At 38.9% G+C, this 18,045-nt stretch overlaps 1 protein-coding gene across 30 annotated transcripts in view; it reads left to right on the forward strand.

Annotated features, from left to right (window-relative positions):
* The window catches only part of ERC1 (ELKS/RAB6-interacting/CAST family member 1), a 267,903-nt gene that overhangs the window by 98,389 nt on the left and 151,469 nt on the right, over positions 1-18,045 (forward strand). For 29 of the 30 annotated variants that reach the window (XM_086402547.1, XM_086402551.1, XM_086402545.1 and 26 more), the window contains 4 exons: positions 4,589-4,726; positions 6,221-6,361; positions 7,257-7,397; positions 9,195-9,388. In XM_086402547.1, coding sequence (XP_086258673.1) covers positions 4,589-4,726; positions 6,221-6,361; positions 7,257-7,397; positions 9,195-9,388 — 614 coding nt within the window. Of the gene's footprint in view, positions 1-4,588; positions 4,727-6,220; positions 6,362-7,256; positions 7,398-9,194; positions 9,389-18,045 lie in introns of those variants that run through there. The other variant, XR_015164439.1, reaches the window with a different exon arrangement.

Genomic DNA, 18,045 nt, shown 5'->3' on the forward strand with positions numbered 1-18,045 from the left:
TGTCCTCCCAGCATCCCAGCCAGACCAGACTCTGACACAGCAGCTAAGCAGGCAGTTCTAAGTGAAGTGACTATTCACTGTAGGCAGTATTGTGGGTATTTGAATAGAATGCCACCGATTAATGGTTTTTAACTTTTCTTATGAAAGCAGTTGGTGCTCTTCATGTAAAAATGCCCATGGCTCATTTGTGTGAACTAGAATGTGAGACATACCTTAAGGTCATCATTGAACTCTTGCTTCAAAATACCCAGAATTTGTGAAACAAACAGGTTGGGATACAAGGGTTCCTGTGTTCATGTGCTCAGTTGCTCAGTTGTGTCTGACTCTTCACAACTCCATGAACTGTAGCCCACCAGGCTCCTCTGTCCATGGAATTCTCCAGGCAGGAATATTGGAGTAGGTTACCATTTCCTACTGCAGGAGATCTTCCCAACCCAGGGATTGAAACTGCGTCTCCTGCATTGGCAGGGGGATTCTTTACCACTGAGCTACCATGGAAACCTAGTAAATACAGGTACAGAAGGATAATTAGAATAAACCCAGGATATGCTGATAATTAATGTCTGAGAAGAGCACCAAGTAGATACATGATTAAAAAAAAAAGGAAGAGCCTAAGATTCCTGAACCTACTTCACACAATAAATTTGACACTGATGACTGCTTAGAATAAGTGTGGAGGCATCATTGAAAAATTCTTTTCCTTCAAATGATGCTCAGAGTAGGTAGGTGGCTGCGAGAAGTATTGGGGGATTTCTTGTCCTTAGTACTACAACCTATAGAAAGTCTCCTCTACCTTCGCTCAGTGTTTAGGGCCTGGCAGAGTAATCAGTTCCACTCGAGTAGGAGTAAATCACCCATGTTGAAACATGATAGTTTCTGACAACTGGAAATGCTGATAAAAACCAAAACAAAAGATGTTAAGAAATCTGTGCCAGTATGGAGCTGTTGTGCAGATCCATGGATTTACGTGCGGCCTGCATTCGACATCAGTCTTCTTCCTCCATCAATTTTCCTCTCTCTTTGTAAAATAAAAATTGTATAAGGAAAAGAAAGGCTCTATGTAGTGTAATAGGTATATTATTTCTCTTTTCTTTCCAGCCCAGTTACCAGGGATATACTCTAATTAGAGGGATCATTTTAAGGAAAATGTCTTTTTTCTCTAAATAATTATTTTAAAAATATTTCCGTCTTGAATTCTTCATTGTTCTTTCCTATGCTATTAGGCTGTTTGTATTACCTAATTGGACCTCTCCATTAATCATCAGGTCCACAGCTTCCCTGGTGCTAAGACAGTAAAGAATCTGCCTGCAGTGCTTGAGACCTGGGTTCGATCCCTGGGTCGAGAAGATCCCCCAGAGAAGGGCATGGCTACCCACTCCAGTATTCTTGCCTACAGAGTTCCCTGAACTGGGGAGCCTGGCAGGCTATGTACAGTCCATGGGGTCACAAAGAGTCAGACAGGACTTAGCAACTAAATAACAACAAACAAAGCAATGATATATAAGAGGAGTTCTTAGTAGGATTAACTATTGTCCATCCCGCTGCTGGATAACTAAAAATGTTTTGTATATACCCTCCTCCCGCACAGGAGGGAGTTTGTTTAATGCCTGTGCAGCTAGTTTGCACATATCTGCATCTGTTTCAAGTCTGTTTCAAGTCTTCCTCACTGATGGCAACTTGCCCAAAGAAGGCAGTTTTAGTGACCACTGCCTTTTTTTCATTTTGTCGGTTCCTGTCACTATGGAATGTTTATTTCTGCTCTTTAGAAGTAAATAGGAGTCCAAGAATAGCCATCCTTTTCCTTCCCTCCAACTCAACAATCTGTTTAGACAGCTGAGTGATTGAATAAGAAAGCAGCTTAGGGGGAACTTGTTAAAGGGGATTTTACCTAGTTTAGCAGCTTCTATACCCGAGTATATCAGGAAAGGTTTTCTTTTGTTTGTTTTTTTGTTTTTACCAGCAGAGAATAAACGGATTCCTTTAATAGTTGGACTACATATAAATTATACAAGTGAAGTTGTTAACAGTTAATGTTTTAATTTCTTAGATGTTGATAACGGAGGAGAACGAAGGGTACTTATCCTTATTACGCATGTAAGGGCTGTTTGTATATTAGACAGGCTCATAAAAGAGACCTCTTGTTTTGTTATACATAAAACTTGGTTGGTTTTGGGAAATTTCATTTTGTAAGAAAAGCTGTTGTACTGCTCTTTCTTGGTAAGAAAGTCTAATCGACACCATGATCGTATCTTTTTATTTGATTAGGGTTTATACGTTAGCTTTCTTGGTGAGAAAATCTAATCGACCTGATTGTATCTTTTTATTTGAGTAGGATTTATATGTTAGCAACTAGAATTAGGTGCACAGCTGGTTAAACATGTAAACACTAGGGCATTGCATTCTGTGTGTTTATGGTGTGCTAGATTTTTAAGTGGCAAAACTCTTTAGAGGTTGTGGGTTTACCTAAATATTGATCCGTATGAGATTCCAGTAGGAGGGTCTGATTAAACTAAAGGGAACTAATACTTCTTCATACGTGATATTCTTTTTCTCAGACAGTAAGCTTTAGACTTTATTGGCATTGAAAAGGCTGGAACCAGTTTCAATGGTTGACCTGTAGGATTATTTCCTTGTTAAAGAGTAAAAATCCAAGCTTTACAGTATTCATGGTCTCCTATTGATAAGTTCACCTAATTCAGCAAATCTTTTTTGCTTAGCTTATTTCTTCTGCTATGAAATTTCCATTGACTCTAGAAAGGGGCCTTTGCTTTTCTTCCCCCTTTGGAATGAAGCAGACCCTTAAAGAGCTTATAATACAGTATTAAGTTGATGTAGGAAATTATTTTAAGGTTGGATCTAGGGTTCTTTTGTAGTTCCTTTCTTGGCAAAAGTTTATGTGTATGCCTAAATACAGTTTATAAAAGTCAAAGATTATATATTATTTACTGATTAATGAGCCAGATTTATCATGGACATGACGTGTGCCAGATACGAAGGTACAAAACTGGGGTGGAGAAGTCGGATTCAGTCTACTTGTGGAGATGTGCATGAAATGAATGACTGTGGTTGGAGATTAGCATTACAATGTAGAGAAGTTGGATTCAGTCTACTTGTGGAGATGTATATAAAATGAATGATGATGATTGGAGATTAGCGTTATAATGTACAGATAGATGGATTAATGAAGATAAATGTGATAAAAGTGTAGATAGACAAAAGAATGCAGTGTGTATGTGTGTAAATGTAATATGTTCATGTATGGAGGAGTGTAGACTGTGGTCATCTTGTTCATGGGGGTAAGACATGTTGCTTTTTGAAAGCTGTGTGAGATAAACCAACTAGTTCAAGAACACAGGACTATTGTATTCTCCTGCTTCATTTTTCTCTATAGGACTTACCCGCTGTCCTGAGTACTGTGTTCATTTTATTTATTCATCGACTGTCTACCATGTAGGTAGGATATAAGCTCTTTGAGGACGGGGTTGTCTGTTTTAATTAATTCTCAACACCTGGAAAAGTGCCTATCCTGTAGCAAGAGCGCAAATATATGCTGAACAAAAGAATGACGTTTATGAGTTTTAGGAGTGGCCTTATTTATTATTTTCCTTTAGCTTATCAAGAACATCTGAGTTCCTCCATATCTTTTCTTACTGTTTTTTCACTGTACCTACACTTGTCTCCTTACTGATAACATGCTGTTTCCACACGTTCACAAGCCCATCCCGTCTTTTCCATCTCTCTTAGCTCATTTAGTTTCCAAGCTCTGTTACCTGCATTGACACGGTCTCCTCTAATTGTTGTCATGTCTCTACATAAGTCGCCTTAGATATCTTCTCCACAGCCATCAGAACTAATCAGTCTGAAACAGAGAACTTGACAAGACCATTTCTTTGCTTAAAAGTCCCTCGTCGCTCCCGTCTGTCTACCCATGTCCATGTCCTGGGTTCAGCTTCAGAAAGCCCTCTTCCCACCTTCTAATGGAAATGGGTCTGTTCACTTCTCTTTGTGTCACCCACACCTGGCATAGTAGAGAATCCAGCACTACTTGTTTCGATTAAATGAATCGTGTAAGTGTGTATGAAAGAATGAGTAACTACAATAATAAATTTCATTGAAAATCCTTGCTGTTTAGATAAAAGGTGATATAAAAAATCTAACTGGAACACTATCACTTAAGAACAGTTGCTCCTTTACACGCTGGTTTGTTTTTCTACTGTCCCGCTGTCCCATTCCCTGTCCTCCTCCAGCACTTTTTAGAGGAGTCCCTCTGGGCATCCACACCATTGCTGGGGAGTAATCCAGTTACTGCTCATGGCTCTTTAGGTCTTCTCCTTCTCCCCATCCCTGTATGTGCGGTCTTTTCTCCCTAGTTATTTCTTGAGAGTCATGACTCTACATGTGTGCCCATTAACTCCCCGCCCCCCTGCCAATGTGTGTGATTTCTCTTTCTCAGCTATAAATTCTCAGCTTAAAGGTTTGCATGAAATTCTAAAACCCTTAGGATTAAATTATTTCTACAGAACACACACTCACAAACAACCCTGACCTGTCTGTTTCCAACTTAAAATGATTTTTATTCACAACTCAGATTGAAAACCTCCAAGAGCAGCTTAGAGATAAGGAAAAGCAGATGAGCAGCTTGAAGGAGCGAGTCAAGTCCTTGCAGGCGGACACCACCAACACCGACACCGCTTTGACCACTCTGGAGGAGGCCCTTGCGGAGAAGGTGGGTGACCAGCCCAGATTCCTCACACACACACACTTTGTCCGTCTCCTCGTGAATCCAGAAGTCACTCGGGTGATGAGACGGGTGGAGAAGACAGAGGAAGTCGCTTTGGCAGAAGGGAGAAGAGCTGCCCCTACTGCTGATAGTGTGAGGGAAAGAAGATCCATTTTATTGTTGGTGGTTTAAGCATCTGTTACTGGGCAGGGTGGAGTCCATACTGGAGGGCAGGGGCTAAAGTTTCTAGAGAATCAGCCATGTGTACCTGTTGACTGTCTTCTGAAGACAAACTTTGTTTTATTTGAATAATATTTTAATTATACGATTGGAGTATAATTGCTTTACAGTGTTGTATTAGTTTCTGCTGTGCAACAAAGTGAATGAGCTAAATGTATACGTATACTTCCTCCCCCTTGAGCCTCCTCACGCGCCCCCTGGGTCAGCACAGCGCGCGAGCTGAGCTCCCCGTGCTGCATAGCAGCTTCCCGAGAGCTGTCTGCATCACCCCTGGTAGTGTAGTGTGTCAGTGCTGCTCTCTCAGAAGCGCCCCTTGGGTTTGTATGATCAGCGGGAATTGTCAAGTGGGCATGGCAGACACTGACCATTGAGGGGCATCATTGGTCCTCTCACTGGGCCACCCTGGGACCTCTTGTCCTCACGGGCTTTGGTTTTTAATACAATGTACTTGCTGTTTTTCAAGCTGTGGCCTTGCCATTTCGTTTTGCTTTGTGAGCAAACCTAGTTTTTTCAGGTATGATTGAGTAAATAAAGAAGTAGCCCGGTGTGACAAGTGTTAATGTCTTGGAAAAGGTTTAAAGACTCTTGGTGGGGCATTTTAATTGGAATTTTTTTTTTTTAATTTAAGGAATACAGTTACTGTTCCTTAAGCCTCTTGGATGCAGAATGCTTCAAGCTGCCTTCACAGGGATCATGGCTTGATCCCCAAATCTATTCAGAAATAATACCCAGAAATATACTTAAATTGCTTCAGCTTTCAAACTTCCTGAGTATCTGTTGACAGAAGTTTTAATGGTTTCTTTTTTCTTTATCTTTCTTGATGCTTTAAGCTCAACAAATCATAATCTCTCCAACCTCCTCCTCTTTGGTGTAGAAATTGTTTCCATTGCTTTGTAGAAACATATGAGTTATATATAGAGAAGAAATATTTGGTACTTAGGGTATATATACATGTAAGTTTTTTGTTACTTGGGAATTGAATAAACAAGATTATTCGAAAGAATACTTTAGTGGTGTCTAATACTAATTAAGATTATTGGGAAAGAAACCTAAGGGAATCAAAAGAACAAAGCCAGATGTATGTTATAGCAAGATAGGCAGGAAGGATGAATTCTTTAAAAAGTAAATTATTAATGACCTATCACTGTCTTTTTTAAGTGGAGGATGGAAGTGTGAAACTGCATGAGCTCAGAACTGAATTGTAGTCATGAGGTAGAAGTAGAAAGGAATTTTCTATGCACTGATGTCTTCTCTTAACAGGAGCGGACGATTGAACGCTTGAAGGAGCAGCGCGACCGAGATGAGCGGGAAAAGCAGGAGGAAATTGACAACTACAAGAAAGACCTTAAAGACCTGAAAGAGAAAGTCAGCGTGCTGCAGGGCGACCTCTCAGAGAAAGAGGTCGGGATCACCCCCCGCGGATGCTTAGTCAGTGCCCTGTGTGTATGTTGTCGGTGTGGACATAACACATGCAGAAAAGGGTCTGATGGAAGGTTTACAGACTCTTCTTAGAGCCAAGGCTGTTTCAGGAAGCTTAAATGGAAAGATTCATTTCCTAAGCCTTACCTCCTGCCTCTTCTAGCCATTAGGAGTTGGTTTCTTACTTGTTAATGACACTTTGTAGATTCCAAAATAATAGAACTTCTCCAGGTACATTTGGAGAATTATTGTGCCAGTGGTAAGAAAGGTGACAGATGGAGGGAATATGCACTAGGAGGAGTCTGTTTACAGCCACTCTTAGGGATCACCTCAACACCAGCAGGAAAACCTTACCCAACTCTTGACCAGATAGGTGCCTTCATACATTTGCATCTCACTTCTGGAGAACCTCGTGTATGCCACCTGAACAGCAAAAGTGCCTAATGCCTCATGATCAGATAATCATGAGCTTTAGGGACATTCTCAGGGTTTTCTTTCTAATACCTTTAGGAAAATGTATAGAAATTGAAGTTTCTAATAGAATATTTCTTTTAAAAGAGAAAAATCAGTGTAGCCACTAAGGCTGACTGCTTATATCCACAGAGCTTGACCTTCTTCCATTTACTTTGTGAGAATGGATAGGTATTGCTAGAACTCCTTAAGTCACTATTCAGTTGGCCTTTCTTGGGGATTCATTTTGTTTCAGTTAGGACTTGAAAGCCAGAGGTAATACTGCTATTTTATATTTCGTGTTCTTGGAAATATGTCAGTATATGGTAATGGAAAGAAACTAGAAACCACCAGGAAAATAAATTTAAGAAGTTCAGTCTCCGTTTGGTTAATAGTGTTTATTCTAGATATGCGTTGCTTCTTTTAGGCTTCACTCTTGGATCTGAAAGAACACGCCTCGTCCCTGGCTTCCTCAGGACTGAAAAAGGACTCACGGCTTAAGACTCTAGAAATTGCTTTGGAGCAGAAGAAAGAGGAGTGTCTGAAGATGGAATCACAGTTGAAAAAGGTTAAAGAATATTGATCCATTTTCTTGCTCTGCTTTTAAATAAGAACATAGAAAACTTTATAGTATTTGGATGGAATAACTTACTAACGGACTAATAATACTATTTATACCTTGATTAATTCTTGCAGCATTAATATCTTTACTCCTTAGAGTCCTCAAACTCTTAGAAAATTAATAATTCAGAGTAAGATTCAAATATGCAGCTCCTATATAGAGAAAGAAATGTAAAAGACCACAGTGTAAAAATCTCAGTTGATATTTTTCTCCCGTTAGCTTTAGGCTTCCTGGAAAGAGATAATTTTACAGTGATAATCACCCATATGGTGAATATTAGAATATGGTAGGGATACTTACTATCCATTTCATTGACTTATTCCTCTGTAATATTTATATAGCCATTTGTAGTTTTCAAAGCACTTGCATATTTATTATTTCTGGGTTATCAACTGTGATTAACAGAGTCCACTTCATATGATTACTGATGAAAAGGGGGTCAAGCCTGGTGTTGACACTTTGGGTGGTGTTCTTTTTCCATAATCCCCCTGCAATGTAGGAGACCTGAGTTCAGTCCCTAGGTTGGGAAGATCCCCTGGAGGAGGAAATGGCAACCACTCCAGTATTCTTGCGTGGAGAATCCCATGGACAGAGGAGCCTGTCAGGCTGCAGTCCATGGGGTCACAAAGAGTTGGACACAACTGAGCGACTTTCACTCACTCACTCTTTCCATATATTGGGTGTATTCAGCATGAAACTAATAATGAGTCATTTTTTAGGATATGCCAAAAATAAAGTCATATTTTTAAGCTAAGGAAAAGAAGAAAAGCCATTATTTTAAAGTTACTTTTGAATAAGAAGAAAAATCCTTTTTTTTTTTTTTTTTTGAGATTAACTAATTCAGACTTGATAATTGACTCCCCCCCCCCACTAAACAAGTGGAGATAATTTTCTATTTAATACCAGAATATTGACGGTAAAACTGTTAGATGTATTCAGGATTGTTAAACTGAACAATAACTATCAAGAGCAGTAATTGTTGTTCACTAATAATCCAAACTCACCCGTGTATGACAATCCCACATTTTCTGTTTGTTCACTTTTAATCTGCTTGTTATCATGGTAGCTCTACAGCTGGTTATTTCTGATGATCTCTTACACTTTGTGTTTAGGTTCATAAGAAAAATTAAAGTTATCTTTGGGTAGAGGAGTTGGTGATTTCCCCTTCTTTGATTTATTAGTTGTTTTTCTACCATTGCTGCTTTTCTTTTCATGTTTTCCCTTGTTTGATTTACTTTGTAGTTAATTTGTAGGTGTACAGGAACTAGTATTGGCATGTTTTCTTTTTGCTGAAAACCATAACTGGTGTAAGGTTGGTGTTTATATTCATTCAAAAGGCTGTGCTCATTGTTGAAATTCTTCAGCACTCAGCGTTCTTTATGGTGCAGTTCTCACCATACATCGTTCCATCCGTACATGACTACTGGGAAAACCATAGCTTTGACTGTACGGACCTTTGTCAGCAAAGCAATGTCTCTGGTTTTTAATACACTCTTTAGGTTTCAGAGGTGTACTATTTTAAATAACTAATTTGTTCAGATTCTAATATAATTATTTATCTGTGTATTATGAATGTTTTGTCTGTGTAATATTTAAGCAGAGGAAAACCTTATAAATTAATGACTAGCTATTAGGGATTTGATAATGTCCTGTTTACACTGGAGTATAGGTGGCTTCCGGGGACTTGGTTTGTCCATTGCCACTCTATGCATGTCTCATAGAATTTGGATATTTTCTTCGTAGGCACATGAGGCAACATTGGAAGCCAGAGCCAGTCCCGAGATGAGTGATCGAATACAGCAGCTGGAGAGAGAGATTGCCAGGTACAAAGATGAATCCAGCAAGGCCCAGGCGGAAGTTGACCGCCTCTTGGAAATCTTAAAGGAGGTGGAAAATGAGAAGAATGACAAAGATAAGAAGATTGCTGAGTTGGAAAGGTAAGGAGAGGGAGGCTCAACAGGGACTCACTGTGTTAGGAAGGGTGAAGGATGGTCTTAAAACTAAGTAGTTTGGGGTCATGTTTTTCCAATATATCTGCCTCTCCAAATTTACCTTCCTGAGTGCCTGGTTTCTTCATTGTTTCCATTTTATTCTAAGTCAGTGTGAGTCTCTAAAAGGCAGCACAGAGTGGGAGTAGATGGGAAAGCTGTGGACTTCCGTATCATTGATTGACAGAGAAAGTCTCCCTTTATTTTATCTATTTCAGGAGCAAGTGAGCCTCAAGTTCAAGCAGCTAGCATGTTTTAGTTCATTCAGGCCTTTTTCTTAGCCAGTGGTCTTTTAGGCCGTGAATGTTTAGACTCTGTGTTGTGGAGCAGCAAGCTGTTAAAGCAGGTCAAGCTTAGAAGGAGAGACATTTTGAGGACAGTTCGTGAGACATGGATGTGTTTGCTGAGCTCTACCTTTGACTACTTGAAAGTGACCTCTGTTTGAACAGAGCCAGCCAGACCGCTCTCTGGGAGTTTTCTTTGCCTTTTTTTTTTTTCTCTTGTTAGGGTATTTTGTACCAAAGATAAAGCATATGCCTCTTGGCCTCTTCCTTTACACCATGTATTTAACATAAATTCACAAGAGCATAGAAATAGTTCTTCCAATAGAGCTATGCTAATCACGGTATTCTGAAAAGAGGGACTAGCAGGACAGCATGAACTCACTAATCCTGAGGCTCCCTTGAGCCTGTTGTAATATTTTTGTGCTCTTGATGTCAAGAGGTAATAGACTACTTTCATAAGTAGTTTATTCAGTTTTAAATTTTAGGTTTATGGGTAGACTTGATATTTTCCCCTGGAAGTCGTTTTTTCCTTTTGTTCCGTACCTGTAGGATTTTGATTTTCAAGAAACTAAATTCCAACCCTCACGGTTCTTCTTCACAAAAGTTGAAAGTATGAATAACATGAGCTGATCACGTACTCATTTGTTTCTTCTTATTTTGATAGTAAGTCCGGAGAAAATGGGTGGATAACGTTCTTTAAGTCAGAATTAATAAATTATCAGAGTCTCAAGATTGGATTTTATACATTTCTGTGTGTCGTCTTCCATGTTTGCACTGCATCTTTACTCCCCAAAATGGAAACGCACGCCCCTTGCATACTTGGGCTAGTACATGCCTCTCTTTGCCGTTGTATCAGCCTGAAATCAACAGCAGTACTTCATCTTCATAGATTTTAAAATGCAGTACTTTATATGGATAATGACTTTCCACCAAATCCACTAAATGTATTTCAGTATTTCAGAAAAGAAATTTCTTGATAAACTTGCTTGATTTTTTTTTGTTAGAATTATACATTGAAATTATCACTGGCTATTCAAGATAGCATCCTTGAAAAATGTTTTAATTCATTTTTGGACCCAGTACTGATTTGGGAGAGATTGTGATTTCAGTGAGAGTGAGAAATAGGATTAAATCTTTATCTTATATGCAGAGCACACCAAATAGCTTTTATTAGTCACTGCATTTTTCACATTTTGGGAGAGAGTTGTTAATGATCTGCTCTTTCCACAGAATGTAATATACTATAGAGTTTTGTCCTCGGGTCATGCAGTGTCATAATCTTGTTTTAAGATTTGACACATAATTTTTTAGCTACCAAGAAAAGATACAGTCCTAAAAGACTCTGTTGCTCCTGGCTTTGTAATTTGTTTACTGAGCAGCACAGTTCAAGACAAGAATGAAAGACGATTGAAACTACTTTCTGCCTTTTGTTCCCAGATTTAGTGCATGTGTTCGGCTCCCGCTGTCTTACTAACAGTTTCGCTTCTCGCGTTGCCGTTTCCGCTGTGTCCTGTGGGTGTCCGTCTCCCTGTCATCTGTCATTTGAGCCTCTTCACCATTCTCTTGATCTGTCTTACCCTGGTCCCGCTGCACTGGGGATTGGGCTCTGCGTCCGCGTCCCTCAGGATGCCAGTCTCCCGCCCTTTGTGCCTTCCACGCCAGGCTTCCATCCCTGCATCATCGGGGGGCTTGGTTTGGGACTTCCTGGGAAAGTGAGTGTCGAGTAAGGTGACAGTTCTGGACTTGAGGAGTTGCTGCTGCCACTCTGCTGCCTCTGGGGGCTTGCCAGGAAATCTGCTTGATGAGAAATAAAGACCAGCCGGTTGTATGTCCAGCTGAACAGTACCTCTTAGGTCCACCACTTGTGGATTAAGTATGTGTCCTCTCTGGTAAGGTTCCGATATTGCTGGTTTTAATTGTCTCATTCTTGGTTCAAAGCCCATCGTTTGTGCGGTGGTTATTTTGCTGGAGTGCCCGTTAAGGAGTAGCCTCTTAGCTGGTGCGGCTGTGATGCCAAATGCCAATTCGTTCAGGAAGTGAACGCATTTTTACAGGGCATTCAGCAACCTGCTAAGTGCAAAAATGAACACATGCTGTTACAATCATTGGCCTAAAGAAAAATCTTATTATTCTTTTAAAATTTCCTAGTACTTATATAAGATTCTCTAACATTAAAAGGTTTAGATTAACTCATAAAGAATTCCCAGACATATTCTTTGTGGTCTTGAGGAAATAAATAGCCCCTTTCACTGCTCTTACAAAACAACAGGAGCTTCTGGCAGATGATTTAGTGTTGTACCGGTGTCTTGAGCTACTGAGGATTAAGTAAGCCTGCCCATACATCTGCAGATATAAAATATTTTTCCCAATTAAATCTAAGCAGTACTGTTTCTAAATTTATATTCTGTCCTATGCTGTGTATCGGTTGGAGTTCAACCAAAGAGGCAGAACCAGTAGAAGAGATACATACATACATTTATTTATATAAGGTACATATGGGCTTCCCTGGTGGCTCAGCTGGTAAAGAATGCCCACTTTGATTATCTGGGGTAATCTCTTTTACTTAAATGGATTGTAGGCTTTAATTATATTTGTAAAATACTTTCATAGCAACATCTAGATTAGCTTTGGATTAAATTAATGGGGTGCTGTAGCCTAGCCAGGTTGACACTTCCAGAAAGTCATCACCTGGTGGTTCTGGGTAGTCTGCCTACATCAATTTAGGTAAGAAAATAATAAAAACAAACCTGGAGATTGACAGTGTTATGCAGGGTACAACATTACTATAGAAAAGGCTTCTTGTTGAACTTTGGACTCAAGTCTAGTCTTTTAATTTTTGTGGCCAATATTAAATGATAATGGCTTGAGGGGATGTTTAGATGGAAGGTTAGTAGGTTATTTTGGATCCTAGACTGCTCATTTTAGGTCCTAGAACTTTAGTGTACGTAGAGATGTACAATGGAGAGGAAAAGGCAAGATAGTGTCCTGTTGCTGTAACTGTTCTGAAAAAGACAAGAGAACCAGGGATTGGTGGTGTGTTAGTTACACACACACTCACTCCCTCACTCACTCACTCCTTTTGGGCCAGGCTTGTAAGTAGTTTAACTGTTAGGAGCAAACTTAGTTTTTCTATTTGTGATGGTTAATTTTATTTCCTTTGCTGTCTTTTCCAGACCTCATCTAGAACTATTAATTCTAGGCTTTTGCATCATGATTAAAATCAGATTTTGTGGACTAGCAAGAGTACTTGTGTTTATAACGTTTCTAAGGGAACTGTTAATACATTCTGACTTATAAACAACTGGCTTTATTAAAAAAATTGATACATGATCTGTTCATAAGATTTGGAGCTACTTGATTTTTAAAAATTTTTTATTATTGTTTTAGTCTTTATTGAATTTGTTACACTATTGCTTCTGTTTTGTTTTTTGGCCGTGAGGCATGTGGGGTCTTAGCGCCCTGGCAGGGAGAGGGAACAACCCTGCATCCCCAGCATTGGAAGGTGAAACCTTAACCACTGGACCGCCAGAAAAGTCCCTTGACTTTTTTTTTAAAGCAAGAGTGTTTCCTGTTTGCTCAGAGTTCAGGCTCAAGGTAGCCCCTCAAATTAACAGTCTAAATGGCTGAAGCAGTAATTTTAAACCTCGTTTTGGTGAGATGAGTCTGTATTTCTGTAGATCAAGATCAACATGATGAACTGAGCTTGAACACAGAGAATGGTGTTGTTTTTCCATCATGCCACCCTTAAACCCTGTGGCTTGAGGATGTGGCCTTTTGTGGTTTTTTTATTTGCTTTTAAAACCTACTAGTATTTGAATTTCATGTAATGAAAATGGACTAAAATTTTCTTTCCCCTTATTCTTTTGTGGGAATCTGACCCTTTGTAACTGTTATCTTTTTTTGGAGGGGAAGCTTTACTGACCTCCCTTAGGTAATAATTTCTTTCCTTCTTCTATGCTTTTCTGATAGTATCTCTCTCAATCTCTCCCAGGACTGTACATTGTTCAGGGCCCATTGAAGATGTATGTTAAAACATAGAGATGTGGCTCCTTTCTCGTTTCCCTCTCTAATCATCCCACATTTTATCTTCCCATTCTCTGCACATTCAGACCTTTCATCAAATAGATAGTAGTCTTATTCCCTGTTTGTTATATTGAAAATATTCTTATGTTCATTTCTTGTATATGTTTGTAATATGTTTACCATTGCACATACACTTTTTTTCTGTAAAAATATAAGTAAACCCATATGCATTAAATAGTCTTATTTAATATAATTCAGTAGGGTTACTTTTCTTGCTTCACGTTAAACAAACATGTAGATAAACTCTTCTGTTACAATCAAATACCAGTTCTATTTTTATATTTTAGTATCTCTGAAACTGGGATACATGTTTAATACATGTATTAAATATGTATGTACATATATGTATGTGTATTATGTACATATATGGATGTACATAATACATACATACATAATGGCATGGTTTAATTGGTATATATTTTTTATTTCTTAATCATACTGGTGCATCTTCTCTCTTTGGTGAATTCAAAATGTCTACAATGAGAGTGAATAAAATTGTTTCAGTGAGTGTGGGAATGAAAGAAAGTATTTCCAAATCAACATTATTTTCTCATGTATTCCATTTTAAATGTATGTAGCCAAAGGAATGTGTTTATTGTTAGAATTAGGTATTTGACTTTTGTAACTGCATCCTGAAAGTTTTTTTGTTTAGGCTGACCTAAAATTTTTTGACATTTTCCTTGGGAAAGCGGGTTTCATGTTTGTGATTTATTTTGGTATCACAGTGTATTCAGGCCTCTATGGCACAGTGTAATCTGGAAATATAAACCTACATCTTTAGTCTTCATATTTGTACATATGTTTTCTGAATTTCTGAATTGATCATGCAGCTTAATGTCTTCAGAAATCTCCCATAAGGAAATTAAGCTGTATGTAGATTGGCATAAATTAGTATACAATTCATGACGGAAAAGATTCCTGAAAGAATTTCCTTAAAGTCTGCAGTTGTGTGTCTTTGGTCCATGAAGGACAGTGTCGGGTCTTGATGTAGTTGGAAAAGAAGGAAAATGAGCATGGTGGTTGTGTGTTCTTTCTTGAGGGAGAATGGATGGTGTTTTTAAAAAATGAAAGAGGAAAAGCAAGATGCTTTGAGTGTCATAATTGGAGATGACTGTTCTTTATCTGATCCTGCTTGCTTCAGCCTGCTTTCTTCTTCCTCTCCTCGATGAATTTCACTGATTTTCATTTAAAAGAAGAATAAATTACACAGCTTAATTACATAGTCAATTCTACTACACCATCTTTCCACAGTTTCTTGTGGGCACAGCACCTTATAATTTATTACAGTCTTGATAGAAATTTTGGTGTTACACTTTAAAATGTAAACATTAGAATTGTATATAGTTACTCTATATGCAGATTTTTTTTCCTCCTAAATTTATTTCCCAAGAGCTAAAAGTTATGCCAGCATAAACTATGACTCCTGAACTATAAAATAGGTAAAAAGATCCTTAAAGTTGCTCACTCTTGTCAAGAATAAACTTAATTTTTTTTCAGGGATTTCCCCATGTTTCATATAAAGCCTTGCATCTGTATGAGATCTCAGTGTCATTGTTGATTTAAAATTATTCCAACTTAATCTGTCATAACCAACAAAAATAAAAAAGATCGTTGGGAACAGTCATGTAGATAAATGATTGACCTCACTTTGACTTTGAACATTGTCTGCATTCTGCTAGAGATCCATGGATTTTTGTAGATTCCTTTCAAGAACCTGTAAGCATCAGAGAATAGATAAAAGTACACCCAGGAGGTGTGTCTGCAGACCTGCATTCCTCTCCGGGATCCACCGTGTACTTGCTGTGTGGTTGCGAGGAATTTTGTTTTCATTTTTTGTTTTTCTGTTTTTCTATTTTATAATGGAAATCATAAATTTTATCCTTGCCTTTCCATTATTTTAACAGTGAGTTTTTAAAAAACTCATTTTAGTATTGAAATGTTAGAAAACATTAAAGCACAAGTTGAAATGGTGCTGGCACTCAAGAAATAAACCTCTCGTTTTAGATTCTTAAAGTAAAATTTCAGTCCTGATGACAAGCTGGATGGCCCTGGCTCTTAGGAGTCTTAAGTGTTTGGAAGACCACTTTCAGTGAAATTGATTAATTGTTAAAAAGGGAAAGCTGCCTGTTATTATGAATATGAAAGCAATAATGAACCTCAGGGGTTTGTGCTCTGTAAGGAATACAAAGCATGACTACTCTGCATCTCTGTCTGCTGAGCAGTATCAGAAACGAAGTGTTATTTGTAGAGCCACATCTTCTTCTTCTTTATTGCTGTTAGATTGCACCATTTGGAGACAGATTTGATAGATTTGGAGTGAGACATAATGGGTGTAATTAGCAAAACATTACTTTCACATTTGAGAAAATTATGTCAAATTTTCCAAATGAATGAGAGTTCTGTATTCTACAGAATCATTTCCGTGTTTTTCTGCTTTTCTCCGTGATAAGTTGGGTCTAAGAAATGGGCCGGGGTAGGTAAAGGAGTTGTCAGTTCTAAGACGGGTGTGTATAAACCCAAGCTGACTAATGTCGTTAGGTCACAGGTGGCTATTAATACTCAAACAGGAAGGGGAACAACAGCTGGCCTTCCCTTCTTTTCCTTTGTGTTTGAGAAATTATTTTTTCTTTTTCCTGCCCCAGGAAATGGTAAATTTTAGACAAAATTCATCCCTTTAGAAACTTACGTTAAGGTACAATGGTGTAATCTAATATGAAAATATACTTGTTGAAAGTCTGAATTCACTCACTTTTGGTGTCTGTGCCAAATCTGTGTGTCTCCGTTCCTTTCTTTAATCCTGTGCTGTATGTTTCCTCTGTGTCTGTGAATTATGCGAATTCTGAATACTGCCCTCATTAACACTTTCTAACTTTTCTCTTTCACATTTCCTTCCTGGATTTGCCGTTTCCTTCAGTCTCACCTCAAGGTCAGTATGCTTGTCCTAAAACAAAGATATGTAACAAAACATTGTATATTGACGTTGTCTTGAACCCAAAAAGTTACCGCAGGAACAAGATGTCTAAAAATTCAGGTATGAGTGTAGAAAATGTCATGAGCGTTAGATTGATTGGAAGAGTGGCATTACAGTTCTACCGTTCAAGGTCGTGAGAGTGGTCAGAGAGCAAGAATCAGACCGACCAGGTTTTGAGGGAGAGAAACGAAGGGGGAAAGTAGTCACTGGGGGAGCGAGCAGGTGAAGATACTGCTTTAACTTTGTTACAGTTTCATCAGAGACATTATGGCTCTTACACTAGCAGGTAAAGTGCAGCATGGATGCGGGAGGGAGAGGGGCCACAGTCTAGATGTGTGTAAGAGCCTTGGAGTGATTTCACTGCACAGACCTACGCATACCCTTTCAGTTTGGGGGTTGTTTTGTGACTGCTGAATGCTGGCAACAGAAACAGCCACCAGTGCTGCTGTTCATGTGTCAGGGGCTTGTGGTGGAAGCTTCACAGGTTTTATTTCCGTTGATTTTCCCAGCAGTCATGTAGCAAGGTTTGCGATTTCCACTTTGCAGGTGAGTAACACAATTACAGAGCCCATTAAGTAACTCAACCGTCTTCATTACTAAGTGAATTAGTAAGAGAAGCTGGCAGAAAACAATCATAAGTCTTCATTTTAAAAGTTGTTTATTCTGCCTGTGAGCCATGGCACTGTAAAATCATGGTATGAGAATTTCTGATCAGGTTCAGGAAATGATATTGTTAATACCACATGCATTTTACCTTGGTGTTCAGTCACTCAGTCGTGCCCAACTCCTTGCAACTCCATGGACTGCAGCACACCAGGCTTCCCTGTCCTTCACTATCTTCCAGAGTTTGCTGAAACTCATGGCCATTGAGTCGATTGTGTCATCCAACCATCTCATCCTCTGTCACCCACTTTTCCTGCCCTCAATCTTTCCCAGCATCGTGGTCTTTCCAGTGAGTCCGCTCTTCGTATCAGGTTACCAAAGTATTGGAGCTTCAACTTGAGCATCAGTCCTTCCAATGAATATTCAGGGTTGATTTCCTTGAGGATTGACTGGTTTGATCGCTTTGCAGTCTGGGGACTCTCAAGAGTCTTCTCCAGCACCACAGTTCAAAAGCATCAATTCCTTGGCATTCAGCCTTTTTACCTTTCTCCTAGCAGCGGTTTTCTGATATGTTTGCTGTCTATAAAAGCACTTGTCTCTGATTCTCACATATAGCATATGGATTACATAGGTCAGATCATTATTCTGATGAGGATCTGAGACTA

Source organism: Bos grunniens, chromosome 5, assembly GCF_055505025.1.
Source record: "Bos grunniens cultivar Pamir isolate PY7600 chromosome 5, Bosgru_T2T1.0, whole genome shotgun sequence".
Classification (NCBI taxonomy): Eukaryota; Metazoa; Chordata; class Mammalia; order Artiodactyla; family Bovidae; genus Bos; species Bos grunniens.